General features: G+C 50.4%; 1 protein-coding gene across 2 annotated transcripts in view; it reads right to left on the bottom strand.

Moving 5' to 3' along the window:
• Positions 1-16,938, bottom strand: part of Scara5 (scavenger receptor class A member 5) — a 105,453-nt gene that overhangs the window by 63,477 nt on the left and 25,038 nt on the right. For both annotated transcript variants that reach the window (XM_027927091.3, XM_071610607.1), the window contains one exon: positions 15,597-15,725. In XM_027927091.3, coding sequence (XP_027782892.1) covers positions 15,597-15,725 — 129 coding nt within the window. The remainder of the gene's footprint in view (positions 1-15,596; positions 15,726-16,938) is intronic.

A 16,938-nucleotide genomic window follows, 5' to 3' on the forward strand; every position in this document is an offset into this window, starting at 1 on the left:
AGCCAGTTACAAAAGCACAAATACTGTGTGATCCTACTCACCATCAGGTACTTAAAACGGTCACATTTCTCAAAGAAACAGAAAGTAGAATAGGGGTAGTCAGGGACTGGAGAAGAGGGAATGGGAAATTTGTGCTGAGTGGGTGAGAGCTTCACCTTAGGGAAGATGACCGGGTTGGGAGCTGGGGGTGGCAGTGTTGGCAGCCCCATGTGAATGGGCTTAGGGCTACTGAACTGCACACTAACAATGGTTAAAGTGGTAAATTTTATGTTGTGCATTTTAACACAATAAAACCATTCCAAAGGGTAATTTAAGAGGCAGCAGTGTGGGTGGGGTGGGGGTGGGAAGATGGACTAAGCCTGGGCTGGGTCTCCGGCTTCACCCCAGGGGGGATGGTGGCGACTTAGGGGAGGGTCTGTCTGGATCCAAACAGGCAAGCGCTCCAGGCAAGCAATTACTCAGACTCAGCCCAGTCCCACCCAGGCCTAGAGGATGGCTGCTCCAACTGGGAGTGACAGAGCAGCCCAGCTCAGCTTTCACAATTGAAGTCTCAGGACCTGGCCTGGAGCCCGGGGGCTGGAGTCTTCTTTCTCCTCCCCCCTCGTCTTCTCTACCATTAAATAAAAAGGTGGAGGGGAGAGAGCTGGGCCTGCTCTGTGGGCAGGTCTGGGCTGCGGGCTAGCCTCTGCCCACTAGCCCACAGGGATGGTATGAAGGGCACAGCATGAGCACCACGTGTTTGGGGTTTGTGTGGCTGGGGACTTGAGAGCGCCTCAGACTGGCCATTCCCATGGGGCCTGGTGGGTACATTCCCGATCCCTCTCCTAGGAAGAAAAACAAACAGCTGAGAGCAGGCCGCTGCAGCTGTGGGATGCGTTCCAAGACCGAAAGGGGGAAAAGAACGATTCCAGCCCCCAAAGCCTAGTTAAATTGAAAGCAATGGGCTACAGGAGGGAATGGGAACTCTTCCATAAGCCCGTTTTATCAAGGAAATTTAAAAATCCGTCCTTGAGAGTTCACGCATTTCACTTCGTGATTTGCAATGCGATGCCCCAGCCTGTGCCTAACTTTATAACCCACCCCCCTGCAGCCAGCCAGGCTGTGTGAGTCAAGCCCTAAAGGGTTGAACGTGAATTGGCTTGGGACTGACCTTCCTTGGAGAAAATTGCCCTCTGGTTCCTCACTTCTGGGTGCCTCAGTTTCCCTGTCTGCTTCTTGCCAAGGAGCCAGTGGGGCAGTGGACAGCCCAGTGGGTGATTGTGTGCCTGGCTCAGGCTCCAGGTTAGCTGACCTGCATTCCCTCTGGGAGGCCAGGTGGAAATCATGTGGGGCAAAGGTTTGTGGGACAAGCTCTTGACTAGGAAAACAGTGAACCCCAGCCCTGACCCTAACTACCATTTAAATTTAATAAGCACCTACATATTTTGTACTCTGAGAACTAGAAACCTCACTGGACCTCAGTGTTTTCATCTGTAAATGGGTATAATGGCCTCATAGTTGCAGGTCTCATGGTATTGGGAGGACAAAGTGAGTTATTTTATGTGAAATACAATTACTATAATAACACAGTGGCAGAGTTGGTGCTGGTTGGCAGCTGCCAAATGTGGAAGGTCGGGGTGTTTGCGGTGCTATAAATTGGGCAGCTTGCACATCAGGCTAACGTTGCCAAATAGCTTCTCCAAGGAAGGCAAGAGAAGTAGGGATTAGCAGTAGCACATCCTTCACCTCCACCCGACCTCCTCCCCCCATAACCAGATGTCAGGGATTTTCCAGTGGAATCCGTTATGACCGTGGTGACTGGAGCCAGGTGGAAACCCTGACAGTGTTTGGGGGTTGAGACCCCCATACAGTCTGTCTGCACGTGGAAATAATGTGCACTGGAGTCTGGCTCTGAAGAGGGCCTGGGGGCTGCAGGCCTGGGGGCTGTGGGCACTGCCAGAGACCAGCCCGCCCGCTCTCTAGAGAGAGAGCACCAGGAGAGAGCGGGCGCGCTGGTCTCTGGCAGTGCCCGCAAGTCCTGAGCAGAGAGGCTGGGAGGTGGTGAGCATGTTCCAGACATCATCGTTCCTCCCTTGGGCACTGAGCTGAGAGCCCTGAAACAGCCAGAGCAGCGTCACTCAGCGGCCACCTTGGAGCTGAGTGTTGTGGCCAGCGGAGGTCCAAAATTACCAACGAGAGGAAAGGGCTTAGCACATCCTCTCTGCCAACTGGAGGGCAGCCCCAGGGGCTGAGGCAGTGACACCAACATATTCACCGTCATTAAATCTCCCGTGCCTGGGCTTGGAGCAGAGCCAGGCCTCATAGGTGCCAGGAACCCAGACTCCTACCCAGAAACTGATCCCGACCCTGCCTCGTGGGGAGTACCTCCCTGCCCCTGTGCAGACCTGCAACACCGTGGGCCCTACACTCACGCCCAGGGACACCCCTGCCTGCATGTCCAACTTCTACCCCCAAGTTCTACTGAAAAGGCTCCCCCTTCACCACCCTCCAGCCAGCCATGTGGTTCACCCTCAGCAGACCAGAGGCCCTGGAAGAAAGCTGACCTTCAGGGAAGGAAATTGCATAGTCCCAGGCCCCTGGAGCGTGCTCTAGAAGAAGGAGACATGGGCTCCAGGCAGGCATGTTCTAGCCTCACCTGGTGGGTTGGACTTTGGCCAGATAAAAAACAGAATGGGCCCTCTAATGTGTGGGGGACCAGGGTGGGGACTCTAGTCCATGGGGCTGGTCTCAGAGTGATGCTGACCTTGTCCATCCTCAGCAATGCCCAGGAACCCAATGGCCATGTTACACTTGGAATATGTGTTCACAGACATTGTCTATGCCCTCTCAGTCGATCCACATAAGCCATTATAAAATGCCTATTGAGTGCTCAGCTCTATGAGCAAAAAAACAGATGATTGTGAAGTAAGCAGTTTTTTATGAACACCGCACCAAGAATTGCCATTAAATATATTGGGACTCAACTCCTTTCTGAGAGGGATGGCAGGTGCTTAAATACAGAGTCTCCTTCAGGGATTGCCACAGGACTCCTAGGAGGCATTAGGATCCCCTTTACGGATAGAGAAACTGAAGCTCTCAGAACTTCAGTCATTTGCCCAGAGTCACAGAAAAATAGGAACAGAATGGGATCAGAACCCGTGTCTGCAGGACTCCCAAAGCTAGTTCATGTGGTTGGTACGAGGTCTTTGTGGGGGTCCCTGCTTAGCGGGGTCAGACCTAGAACACCTGGCCTCCATACAATGCAGGACAGGAGCCACTGAACGTCCACAAAGGGGAACAGTGGGAAAGGGGCAAAGCCTGGTCCACCAGCCTGGAGACCTGCCCTCCTGGTGCAGCCATGGATTTGCCCCCAACCACATGGTAAGGCAGAAGGTGGAGCCCACTCTAGAACAGGAGGGTGCCCTGCCAGACCACCTGGAGGGCTGGAAAGTCAGCAGAGCTGGGGAAGTGTCTCCTGCAGCCATGGGAGGGAGCCAAGTCCTGCTCTCTCACAGCAGGGAGGCTCCCCAGACTCAGCTGGAAGAAAGGGGTCTAGGATGCTTCTTATCCTTTCAGCTCTTCACAAGGAATGACTTCAAGTGGACTTCCATGCCCTGGTGTGCCAGGTCAAATGGTGACACACCTCCAAGTTCATGTCCACCCAGAACCCTTAATGTCATGACAGTACTTGAAAATAGGGTCTTTGTGAATGTGATCAAGATGAGATCATCCTACATTAAGGTGGGCCCTAAATCCAACGTGACCAGTGTCCGTACAGGAAGAGGGTAAGTGGACAGAGACACAGACAAGGAAGAGGACCACACGAATATGGAAGCAGAGATTATGATGAGGCTGCTACAAGCCAAGACATGTTGGGGACAGTCAGTCCCACCAGGAGCTGGAAAACACAAAGGATTCTTCCCTGGAAACTCCAGAGGGAAGGTGGCTTTGCCAGCACCTTGATCTTGAACTTTTGGCCTCAGAGCCATGAGAAAATGAACTTTTGTTAAACTACCCAGTTCACGACACTTGATTATAGCAGCCCTTGGAGACTGACATGCCTGGGAGTCATTTCTGATCAACTCCCATTTGGAGCACAAGGGTTTGGGTACAGATGTGCGTTTCTGTGGGTCAGGTCCCTGCAAAAGTCATGGACAGGGCCCTCTCTGCTTCTGCTGCCACCGTCTAAGGCCAAGGATGCATCTTTTCCCATGTCCCTGAGAAATACTGCTACCTACCCTACTTCCCACAGGGAACAAGACCTTTCTTATGGGCCATGTGCGCATATTCAGACAAAATAATTTAAAAACTCTGCTGTTCCATATAAAGTGCAGCAAAACACTGAGGCATGGAATGGATTTTTTCCCCTTGTCCCTTCGCCCTTTTTTAGACATGACACACAACGACTCCTTTTGGGACTAGACACAGTCCCGGCTAGAATAACAGGTGGGGACCCTGTAATAAGCCACAAAGAGAAAGAAAGGGGACAGGGAACCCTTCAACACAGAGTATAAGTAGAGCACAGGGGCTTAAATACGTCGTCTCATTCGGGTGGCAGCAGGTCACATTTGCAGGATGAAGTCCCATGTACTTGGATGCCTGACCCGGCGGAAGCAGAACCCGGCACTGATCTTCTTCACCTCGTTCTCTCTCTACAATGGAATCCAGGGGCAACTAATGGCTCAAGGCTGACAACTGGGGCCAAAGGCTAAGAGGAAGAAGTAGGAGCGGGGGGTCATCATGGGCAGCTCTTTAGAAGGTGTTGCCTGCACAGAAAGAAAATGCGGGAGGTGTCCGACTGCGGCCGCAGATCCACGTTAGGAGACTCGGGGATGGAATCGCTGAGGTGTGCCTCTCAGGTGGGAGGAGGCGCCTTAGAAAAGCAGGTGAGAGGGAAACTGGGACCTGGGAATCATGCTCCCAGAGAAGATAGAGATAATTTTAAAAATTAGCAAAGCAATAGACTTTAGCACCTAGGGAGGCTCCAGGAAGCCTGTGTCTGGGGACCCTCAAGGCTAGAAGAGACCCGCCTGCCCACTTGGGGGCTGCCAGGCTGCCCTCCCCCAGGACAGCAGAAACTCCTCTGGGTTGAAGAATGAGTCCTGTGGCTATTAATAGCACAAATATTAGAGGAACTTGAAAGAGAAAAATATATCCCGCAAGCCTCCCACCCAGCTGGCCACGGTTGTTCTCACTTCTCCAAGTTCTCATCCCCTCTTTGGCCTTTTGTATGCATATCTGCATGATGGCCTCATGGTGTATGCACCCAGGAGGTCTCTTTTGCCCTTAACATGAGCTCTCCTGTGGTGCTCCTACTTATCATTTGAAATGGCTGTGTAATATTCTTTTTGTGTTAATTTAGTTTTTAAAATCCCCAAAGGCTGGACATTTAGGGTTTTTCCAGTTTTCAGTGATTATGAATAATGTTCCAAAGAGCTCTGTACATATGCCATTGGCCTTCTTTGTCATTGCTTCCTAGAGACAAGTAGACTGGGATTTCAGAGCCAAAGGGAATAAACTGCTTCCAGAGACCCTGAAAGCACACTGACTCCTGCAGGAAATCACCCTTTGGTCCCCGCCGTGGCGGGCGGTCAGGAGCAGGTGCTGATGGGTTTATAAGAATGCCTTTCCTTGAGCCCTCCAGGAAAGATGCAGCTTTAAAAAAAACTCTGGCAGACACTGTACTGGAAGGGTTTGGCAGCGGTTTGGCCAGATCTCACGGTTTTGACAACAGCAGGAGTCCAGGGAAGCCTAAGAGCCTTCAGACCATGCTGGCCTGCCCACTGAGAGGGCAACTGGAGCAAAGGAAGATTCCCTCCTGTCTCAAGGGCTTCTCAGAGATGGAAGGTGTGGGATGGATCTGGACATTGTCCTTACAAAACCAAACATGTCATCTCCCTGGAGGCCACAGCTCCGGGCCACTAGTCTCTTCTGGAACCAGAGAGAGACTAGGAAGAGTTACTGCCCACCACTACTACCAAAACCACCACCACCATCACCCACTAATGCCACCACTACCAACAACAACCATGTCATCACCCCTACTAACACAACCACTAACTCCATCACCACCAACAATACAAATACCAACAACAACAACAACACGAATAACACCACCACAATTAGCACCAACATCAACACCAGCATCACCAACAACATCAACAACAATGTCAACACCAACACCAACACCACAAGCAACAACACCATCACCAACAACACTACCAACACTCACAATACCAACACCAACACCATCACTAGCACATCCCTCACCACCACTACCAGTGCCAACAGCATGACCAATTCCACAGCATAAACACCACCAACAACAAAAACATCATCACCACCACCACGATACCACCATTTTCAACACCAACACCACCGATAACAACAACGCCATCACTGCCATCACCACCACCACCACCACCATCACCACCATCATCACCAACACCACCAATGCTATCAACACCAATAACAAAAACAGCCCTTCAGGCCTGAGACTATGGGTTATATGAGAAATCTTCTGCTTCCCTCTCCTCTTTCCTGGGTCCTCCCACCAAATACCAAGATGTATTTATACTAGAAAGTTATCCACTGTTTACCTGAAATTCAAATGTAACTGGGCTTCCTATATTTTTCTTGGCTAATTCTGGCGACCTACATGGGAGCTAACTAAGAGAGCCCAGGCAAGAGATGAGGAGGGCCGTCAGGGCTTGCTGGTGCAGTGGAAGTGGAAAGGAGGGGAGGAAAATCTAGAAGCATGGCTTGGTTTTGGATTCATACCCCTGGGTAGATCAGAGTGTCACTTACAGAGATGGAGGAGAAACAGGTCTGGAAGGAAAAATCAACAGCTCTGCTGAGTTTGAGACGCTTCTTAAATAATCAAGTGGGGATGTCACAGGAGGTAATGGAACATGTTAGTCTGGGATCCAGGGAAAAATTTGGAGAGAAGACAGATGGGACTTGATGATGGTCACTGGGAAGAGACCAGCTGGAGACTGTGAGAGGAGGGCACAGCACAAGGTGAGCTCCTAGTCACTTGAGATGTCAAGTGAGGTGGGTGGGGCAACCAAGGACACCCAGTGAGTTAGATGGGAGCTGTCCAGAGGCCTCAGCACCTCTAACTTGAGGTTTACAGGGAAGCATTGATTGACCCTTTGTTGAAAGTGGGCGGTGTGCAAAGACACTTTACAAGTCATCTCGCTGAGTCTCAGTACCGTTAAGGGATTATTCTTAGTCCCATTTTAACAGTCTTTAAAGATAAGGCTCAGAGAGGCTGAAGTAATTTCCCCAGATCACAGCTCTCAGACAATTGAGCTGAGATTTGAACTCAGGCTTTCCTGGTTCCAAATGTCCATCCCTTGCTGTGTCTTGTTCACTCCATGCCTATCTGCTCTACCAGTTGGCCTGACCTTTATGGCCAGGGCCTCTCGTATTCCTCTTCAGACCTCCTAGTGTCTCACATGGTGCCAAGCACATCATTGGCGCTCTGTCAGTAATGTTTTGAATTTGGTGCTCTTGGGTGGGGTCAGCCAGGCATGATGCCTGCAGGATTGTCACAGAAATTCCAAGATTTTCTTACTCCTTTTCTCCAAAAGGGTGGAAAACAAGGGCATGCTAGTTGATCTGCTTCCATCTCGGTTCAAATGCAGAGCCACGGTGGTTGGCAAAATCTCCTCGCAGCCTGGGCATGCCCAGCAGAAGGCGGTAGAAGGAAAGTTGGTTGAGAAGGTACAGAAGCTGCGCCATGTAGGAGGAGGGCAAAGCTGGGAAAGGAGAAGGCGCTCCCCAGCCCCCACCCTCTCCCTTTGTTTAGGGAGGAGGGTTCCTCATCCTCGCCAGTTCCGTGTGCTGTGCAGGGCTCTCCAGCATGTTCCTATCAGGGCTCCGGGACAGAAATCAGAGCACCTGACGAGTCTCCCTGGACAGTCCAATGGAGCAAGGTGATGTGAGGGCTGGATTGTCCCTGGCTCTACTCACCCGACAGACACCAGCGCACGTCAAGCATATTCCAGGCAATTACATGGTGATCAGTGGCATCCTGCCCCGCCCCTGCGAGTGGGTAGGCAATCCCGTCCACTTTGTAGATGAGGACATTGAGGATCAGACAGCTAGAATAACCTGCCCAAGGTCACACAGTCAGGGGCAAAGCCGAGGTTTGTACCCTGGTAGTCTGACTCCAGCACCTGTGCACTTCAGCACTGGGTAGCAGATCCAGCCTCAGACCAGGAGATTCGGGTGAGAGAAGATCCACGTTCATGTAACCACAAGACCCAACCCACAGCTGTGGGAGCAAAACTCACCAGCTCCTCTGGGGTCTGTTTCCTCCCTTAGAAAATGAACTATCTTCTGAATTTCTTAGATTATTGTAAGGATTAGGTGACAGAATGTACGTAAAAATCTTTGAAAACTATGAAGCCCAAAATGCAGGGATCAGCTGAGCCTAGCACAGGGTTGGCCAACTTTTTCTGTAAAGGGGCAGGTGGTAGCTATCTCAGGCTCTGCAGGCCTTGTTGACTATCATCACTGAGCACCACAGTGGCACAAAAGCAGCCATAGAGACTATGTAAATGAATGAGTGTGGCTGTGTTCCAATAAAACTTTACTTACAAACGTGGAGGTCCGAGTTGGCCCTTTGACTCCAGCAGAATGTGGCTGAGACCTGTCCTCTGCCTTTTCCTCTCTAATGACTGTAAGTACCAATGTGGCTGAGACCAGAGGGTACAACGACCTCATTCACAGGCAGCATGTCGGCTGCCTCTGTCCTCTGCTTTTCTCACTGTGGGGGACTTCAGGGCCATCCAACCTGATGCAGGAATCTTTTGTGGGGAAAGCCAAGGTGGCAGAGTTCTCCTGGCCCTTCTTCTCCCACGCCCTAAGGTGAGAGTGGGGTACCTTCTGCTAGGAGCTCTGACAGTGTAGGGAGCCCATAGAGTCGGGAGGACACAGGCGAGGCAGTGAGTCTCAGTTCAAGGAAGAGGTTGTAAGGATCCCAGATGTGACCCCGCCTCACCTCCTAGGACTTGGCCCTCGCAGGGTAAAGGACTGGCATGCATTTGTGAGCCCCGGGTCACGTCCTCCTGGGAACTGGACACGTGGCAGCAGGCTAGGGATGGGGACTAGATTGAGGCTCTGGCTCAGACATGACCGATGGCTGATGGCACCAGGCTGAAAGGGAAAACTAAATGATGAATGTCAGCCTCCAGAGTCAAGTGGATCCAATCGCCTGCAACACTTGGCAGGAGCCAGCGTGATGACATTCCACTGGGAGGACTGACAACATCTGCATTTAAGCTGAAGCAACAATGAAACCCACAAAGCCGATTGATTGCACTGGCCCGGAATGGGCAGCCCTCAGTGTCCTCAGAAAGATACCTGGGGCTGGGGAGGAAGGGGATGGATGTGACCTTTATGGGTTGCGGGGGATTCCTGCTGTGGATGCGGTGAAGTGCAGTACTGTGCATCACCTCTGGAGGGCCTCAGGCTAATTTAGGCTGCAGCAACTTGGGTAGACCAGATCCCACTCGGCCACAGCCCTCTGCCCTCTGCCCTCTGCCCTCTGCCCTCTGAATATCAGTACATTCGTTTGTAAAATAAGCAGGTTGACCAGGATCTAGACACACCACGAGTGATGTCCAATTGTGTTTCCTACTCAAACCTGTCACAGGGTGGGGAAAAGATGGCCATTGCTTAGCCCACAACGCAGGCATTGTGCTGGACAGTGAGGGGTATGAGGATGAAGGAGATGGATGCCTCATCATGAAAGCTCTAGCAGACTGGAAGGGGTGCGGCCACCCAAACTGGCTGTTTCAAAACAATGTGGAAGTGAAACGCAAGGCCTCCACTCACAGAGGCCTCCAGACCCGGTCTCAGGGGTGACTACTGTGGGGGGAGGGCCGGCTCTGGGGATTTCAACTCAATGACCAGCACCGTGAGGATGGGGGAAGGCCTTGCTGAGTTGTTCCTGGAACAGGAACTGGAAGCCGTGGGAGGGAGTGAAGGGGGATAAGGAAGACGAGTCCGTCACCCGTCACAGTGGCACAGTCCTCTGGCCAAACAAGAGCTACCTGAAAACGACATCCCTCTGAACATGTTAATAATAATAACATACATGTTGAGCTCCTTTTGTATGCCAAGGACTTAGAGTCTTCACGGATTAATCCATTTAGTCTTCACATCAGTGCTCTGGGGTGCACCCCCATGTTACAGATGAGGAAACCAGAGGTCTTAGAGGCTACCTCACTTGCCCCAAAATGATAGAGCCTCTGAGACACAGCCTGGGTTTGAACCCAGATATCTGACCTCAAAGCCCACATTCTGAAGGGAATAGAGCTATTCTCGTAAAATTTTTGAAAGACACAGAGAAAAGTAAAACAATCATTTAGCCTGTTGTTTTGTATACTACGACTTGTGACCCATTCATGGATTGTGAAATAAATGGATGGGTTGTGACCATTTGAAAAAAAAAATAGAGTAGAAAATCATCAGTGGTCATCATAACTCAGTTATTTGAGTTACGATTCCATGTGTGTGTTGTTCAGGGTGTAAAATGTGCCTAGATCCTGGTCAACCTGCTTATTTTACAAACGAATGTACTGATATTCAGATGGAAAAGTGATGTTCCCAAGAGTACAGAGTATTAGCAGATGAGCCGGGATTGAATTTCAGTTTACGTTATCAGGCTTAACTGGCCGCAGAGGAAACCAAGAAAAGGAAGGAGCATGGATACCAATAATAGGCACGACTGGGGTAATGACAGCACTCACAGGCTCCTGCTTCTTCCAGGCTACTGTGGGCAGCCTCTGCTCTGGTTGTTTAGACATACCAACTCCTTTAACCCTCAGAGCAACCCAGTGAGGCCGGTAGGAGCACCAGTTCCTTCCATTTTCAGATGGGGGGACTCAGGTCCAGAAAGGTCAGGTAACCTGGCCAACGTCACCTAGCTGGTAACGGAGAAGCCAGGGTTTAATGCCACCACAAACTCAGAACATGGAGACAGGGAGGATCAGGTAGTACTTTCCACTGGGACCCATCCGGGTTTTGGGGCCAGCCTGGCACACACTATGGTAAGTGTGTTTACTTAATTAATTGCACGCCTACTTAAGTCCTAGCATGGTGATTCACTGTTCATGTCCTCGAGTTGCCTGGTTAAATTGAAATAATCCCAGGTACTTTTCCAAGCTTCCTTATCTCCAACACTCATTTATTCATCCATTCACGTATTTAAAGACACCATGAACTTGAAGAATCAAATAGAACAGGGAGGTTTGCTTTTTTTTTAAGACAAAACCTCACAACATCCTTCCTTGTTCCAAAAGGGATCAAGGCGGTTCATAAGGATATGTCGCATACACCAAGGTAGAAGCAGAGGGGGACAAGGGGGGACGAGTAGGGAAACACTGCTGGCACCAGCAATGAGCCTCTCGCAAAAATGTTTTCCCTACAGTCCGTGTGCTGGCTACAGGTGGACCACCCATCCATCTCCTGCTTCTCATTTTAATTATCTTTGAATGTTAGGATGGGATGGCAGCTGCCTCCGTCTGTGTTAATTGCCCCCTTGGAAGTAATTTTAATGACTTCAGAGTCACAGCCTCCTCAAAGTGAAAACAAACTAATTGCTTAAAGAAAGCATTCCTCCTTCTGCAACTGAGACAGAAAATAATTCCTCCTGGGTCCTCTGAAGTCAACATTCTGGGATGTCATGAACAACATCCCCAGCAGCATCCTGAGGATGAGCAAGGACGAACCCTCAGGGGGTTGTTTCTGATCGGAGTGTCCCGATAGGCTGGGGGCACCATGCTCTTATTCCTAAGAAGCATGATGGAGTCAGATCTACCATATAAATAAAGTGGGCTCAGAGCGCTCTGTGGAGTCCAGGGACTCATCTACTTGAAACAAAGGTGATCCAAAAAACAAAGGGTCACTTAATTCAAATATCTGGACAAGTCTCCCCCAGGCTGAGGCCTTCCCCAACCTGCCAACCTCAGGAATCAGGCTCTCCTTGGCATAATTTAGCACATAGCACAAGTGACATCACATTATCCGTGTGTGTGTGTGTGTTTATCATTTTAACCCACCCAGTACATCTATTGTATCTCATGACTTTTTATTCCCAGGGTTTTCCCTCGCCCTTTACCCACCAAGTGCACAGGAAGAAAGCAATGACAAAAAAAAAAAAAAGAAAGATGGCAATGGTGGGTGCTTGCTGTTCAGAAGGTTGGCCTCAGGTGTGAGAGGACCCCTGTCTCAGCAGGAGCTCCCCCTGGCTCAGGTCCTCTTTGTTGCTATGATTCTATAACATCCCCCAAATCAGCTCCCCAGGTGTTAGCACCTTCCCTTTCTGCCTCCAAATCTGTCAATGGAGTTGCCACTGGGAAGAGGAGGAAGAGGTGTTTCCAGATGACCACAGTTAGTCACCATAGTGTTGTCCCAGAATGGTTGTGGGTGAGATGGAGTCTTCCCTCCCTTTACTCTCTCACTGAGACTATCTTGCCTGAAGTGCTCATTGGGAACCTCCTGACCACGTGACCCGCCAGTCTCGATTCTCTCGTTCAGGAACTTGAACCCCATTGTCTACAGTGAATCTGGAACAGAACAGTAACCCAGTAGGGGACTACCAGCCAGATGTTTGACAAAATGCATTGTAGAGATTTCTTTTAAAAAGGAATTCGGAAGTAGAAGAATCAACCACAGTAGTGTCCTCAGAGATCCTGGAAGGCTGTGAATGGAGGCAATGGCACCCAGTATTTGGGAATATCAGAGGGTAGTTCCTGGGAAGATGCTGGTCAGGAATGGGTGGTTGGATAGAAAGCAGAAGGTTCAACTGGGAGCGTACCTGGGTGATGGCTGGATTAATCTCTGACTGTTGCATAAACACAAGGTATAGTATTTGCCTTTTATTTTGAATATTTGAGCAAGGGTATGACTTGTGAGAAGTCCATGGGGGGTTTATAAGAGTAATATTTTTACACAATGAGATTATGGTTTTGTAATATTGAATACAAGTATTGGCACTCCAGTGAGATATGGCCAGCCAGGTATTCCAACATGGCACTTGTTACAGGGGATAATCCTTTCATCCGGTTGGAGAGTGTATGAGATTTGTGTCGACAAGGAGGTTTTGAAGATTAAGATGGTTCAAACAGACGTCCTGGGCAACAATTTATCCAAGAAGCAGAAGTCCCATAGCAAGACCCCAACAGAAGACCAAGCAAGCTCTGATTCACACTGACCCATGTGACCCTCTCCGCCATATTAGCATTTGCTGAAAAGGGAGTATCACTGAAGGCCTTCAGCCGGGTCATCTGAAGAAGTCCCCCTAGATCAGGCAGAGCCTCCTGAAGGAACACAGACTTGCCCACCGCGTCCCCCTCCCTATGACAGAGGGAGCCATGGATCGTAGTCTTCATTGGCACCTTCCCCAGGCCTCTCCCAGAGGATTTTTCAGACAGGAACCTGGGGAGGTGACAGTGGCCCACACCCAGAGCCAAGAGATGAAGCATGACACTCTGCTTCTTCAGTCCAACCCCCTCAACATTCATTCCACACGGGCCACATGGAGCCCTAGAGCTTTAGGTTTCAAGGTGACCATGATGATCAGAAAATCCTCCCAGGTTTCCACCTGGAACAACTAAGGAAGCGTGGCAACATTTTCGTGGGACTAGGAAGTCCTGTTCCACCCTCCTTTCTGAAGATTCCAAGATGTCATCATAAATCCCATTCGACTTCCAAGCCAGGGGAAAGCCTTTCTGCGTCAAGCTGGACAGAACAACTGCTTAGCAAAGTTCCTCTGTTGTGAATGGAAATCTGCCTGCTCACCATGACCACCCGTTGGTCCTGGTTCTACCCTTGGGTCATACAGAACAGTGTCCACCCTTTTCCACATGGCAGCCCTTCAGGCAACAGAAGGGAACGTTCCTCTCCTGCACGTCTTTTTTTTTTTCCCCAGGAGATGATTCCCTATGGGCCCTCCAGGCGTCCAAGACCCAGCCCTGGCCCCACCATCATTGTGCCTGTCCTCTGTACTCCCTTCTGTCACCTGAAAGTTCCTGTTCTGAAGGCAGTTCTAACACCACAGTCTGGCTTTCCTGCTGGGTTGAAACACTCTCCAAACGTTCCAGAAATTTGTTATGGTCCTGGCAGCCAAACCCACAAAACCCAGATCCCAAGCTCTCACTGAGCAGCCCAAGAACATGTCCAAATCATCCTCTGCCTGGCTTGGCCTATGAGAGATCTTGCTGGACACCATCCTTTGGTCCCTGGGATGAATCATGAGTTTCTCTTGTTGTTGCTGTTGGCTGCCCCCCAGGTCACTGGCTGGTGGGACAGACATCACCCCTGATGCCCTGAGCATGGAGGTCTGAAGGCACAGGTAGCACTGGGCATCCTGTTACCAAGCCCAAGTGAGTAGTCCCACTTGCTGGAACCAGAGAGATCCTGGGCATCTACCTCAGTTCTCCAACAAAGGGTGACCTATAAGGGCTGGACCTCCAGACTCCTGCCTTGGAGTTAACTCAAGGACCCCACCCTCGGCACTGCAAGTCAGCTCTTCCTGGCCAGGAGCCTCACTGGGACCAACCCCACCCTCCTCCACGCAATAGCCTCCTTCCCAGAGTGCATGCCTCCCGGCTTCACCACGGTGCTACTTGTGCCCCATCAGAGGGTCTGTTGTGTTCCACCTTGAGAGGGGACTCTATCTGCCCTGCCTCAGCCTCCAGACTTGAAACTCCTTGAGAGAAACCTCTGGGTCTTATTTAGCTGTGTCCCCAATCCTAGCACAGAGCCTAGCACTGCCATGAGAGACATGTTGGATTGAAATAAAGTGGCTCTGTGTCTCTACTTCATCAAGCTTCTCCAATGAGAAAGATGGGAACTCAGTAGCCCTTCTCTGGAAGGAAACCAGAGGAGACCACCACAGCTTTACTGCTTTCCTGTCTCCATCATGGTGGGACATCCTGTAGGTGATGAACCTGGCTGCTCAAAGCACAAGATCAACAGACCCCCCCTCGGTGCCACCACCACCACCATGTGGACCCTTCCTAAGTCTATGAGCTCTACTTCACCCTGGCTAGAGAATGGCTCCAAACCCCAGCCCATCAGCTGCCCATCCTGCATAGATATTGAGGAGGAGAGCCTGGCTGCATTGGGACAAACTCATCTCACCCCCAGGAGCTGCAAAGAACAGTGGGTTGACCATGATCTCAATTAGCCTCAACACCCAAGGGGCTTGTGACTATTTCCACGACACTCCAGGACGAGGAGCTAAGAAGATGCTCAGCCTGCTCAGTGCAGACCACACTCCAGAGGTCTAGGAGACCCAGTGTAAAGTAAGGTCTCATGACAGTGCAGCAAGTGTCAGAAGCCACACTGAGCCACCAGACCTCCCCTGCTAGACGCAGAGATTCCACAAGCTCATGTGACACCCGCCAGTTGCTCTCACATGAAGCAAGCAAAGTTATGGAAGGATTCTGCCTGGGTGGAGAGACCAGCTGGCTTCTCCCTCTGTGGTTTCCAGGGTGACACGGACAGCGTTTGGGCTCATGACAGTAGGAATGAGGGACGGAGGCTCCACGTCTCCCTTTCTCATCCTAAAGTCCAGAATTGAAAAGAGCTGCTCTTACCTGCTAAGATGAAGATGCCCACGAGAATCAGGAAGACCAGCAGGTACAGCCCCAGGACAGCATGCTTCAGGGCTGACAGAGAGCCCAGCTGGGTACAACAGCCTCCTGCCCGCCGTTTGTGGCATGGACCTGGACAATAAGGAAAAGAGGAGGAAGGGGAAAAGACACGTGAAAAACCCCATATGTTTTTTTCTCTGTGGATCTCATTTCTCACCCATGCACACAGATGTTTACGTAGCATCCCTTCTGCTCTTTCTGCCCATCTGTCACGCAGTCATCAGTGGGGAGCTTTCTGGAACCATCACAAGACGTTCAGCTTCTAGCTCTCCTCCTACCCTCTGTGGTCATGAACAAACAGGCAGGCATGGCCACAGCCCATGTGCTCACAGAATATACCTCCCTTGAGTCATTGTAAGCAGCAGAAAAACATGGAAAGAGGTTTGGATATGGACCCTCTATCAAGCGTCACTGTCTCTTGTGGTCCAGGGAATACGGAGAGAATTAAAAACAGGACTCGCAAACTCAACTCCATAGTGACCAGGAAGGGATGGGAATGAGGAAAATGGGCCAGTGGGGTTGTGAACAAGCATGCCCTGCTCTGTAAAAGGTTGTCGCCCAGGACTGAGGGCTTACATGTTGCCAGATCCAGAATTTCCAAGATGAGCTAGAAACAAATAGGAGACATCCCCATATTTTTAAAATATTGGCAACTAATTAAAAGCCAATAACACTGGGAAGTTAAATAAACACATTGGCAAGCCAGACCTGACCACCACCAACTGGATTTGATTTACTGGATGGAAAGCTTAGGAACCTCACCCTGTTCCCCAAATGGAACAGTGAAATATCGTTGCTGTAGTAGACCTTATAGACCATGTGTCCAACCCTGATCTTTGACTTACAGATGAAGAATGTCAACTGTAGATAAGGGAGGCTGAGACAGGAGGATCACAAGTTCAAAGCCAGCCTCAGCAACTTAGTGAGGCCCTGAGCAACTTAGTGAGACCCTGTCTCTAGATAAAATATAAAAAAGGGCTGGGAATGAGGCTCAGGGGTAAAGGACCCCTGAGTTCAATCCTCAGTGCCTCCAGCCCCGCAAAATGTCAACTGTTAATTATTGGCAACCCCACTTCAGGATCCAGGAGATCTTTGAGTTGAATTTGTCCCTTGAGGTGAGCTTCTCAGATGGCCCATGCAGAGGCCAGGAAACTGACTCACCTCTACCTGCTATGTCAACTGAAACTGGAAGGGAAGGGATGCTGTCCCATCCTGAGTCCTGCCGTGCTCGGGAGAATCACTGCAGGACGTTTTTCAATGCACACATGCCCCCTATTACCTATTC

This window comes from Marmota flaviventris, chromosome 3 (genome assembly GCF_047511675.1).
Source record: "Marmota flaviventris isolate mMarFla1 chromosome 3, mMarFla1.hap1, whole genome shotgun sequence".
Taxonomy (NCBI): domain Eukaryota; kingdom Metazoa; phylum Chordata; class Mammalia; order Rodentia; family Sciuridae; genus Marmota; species Marmota flaviventris.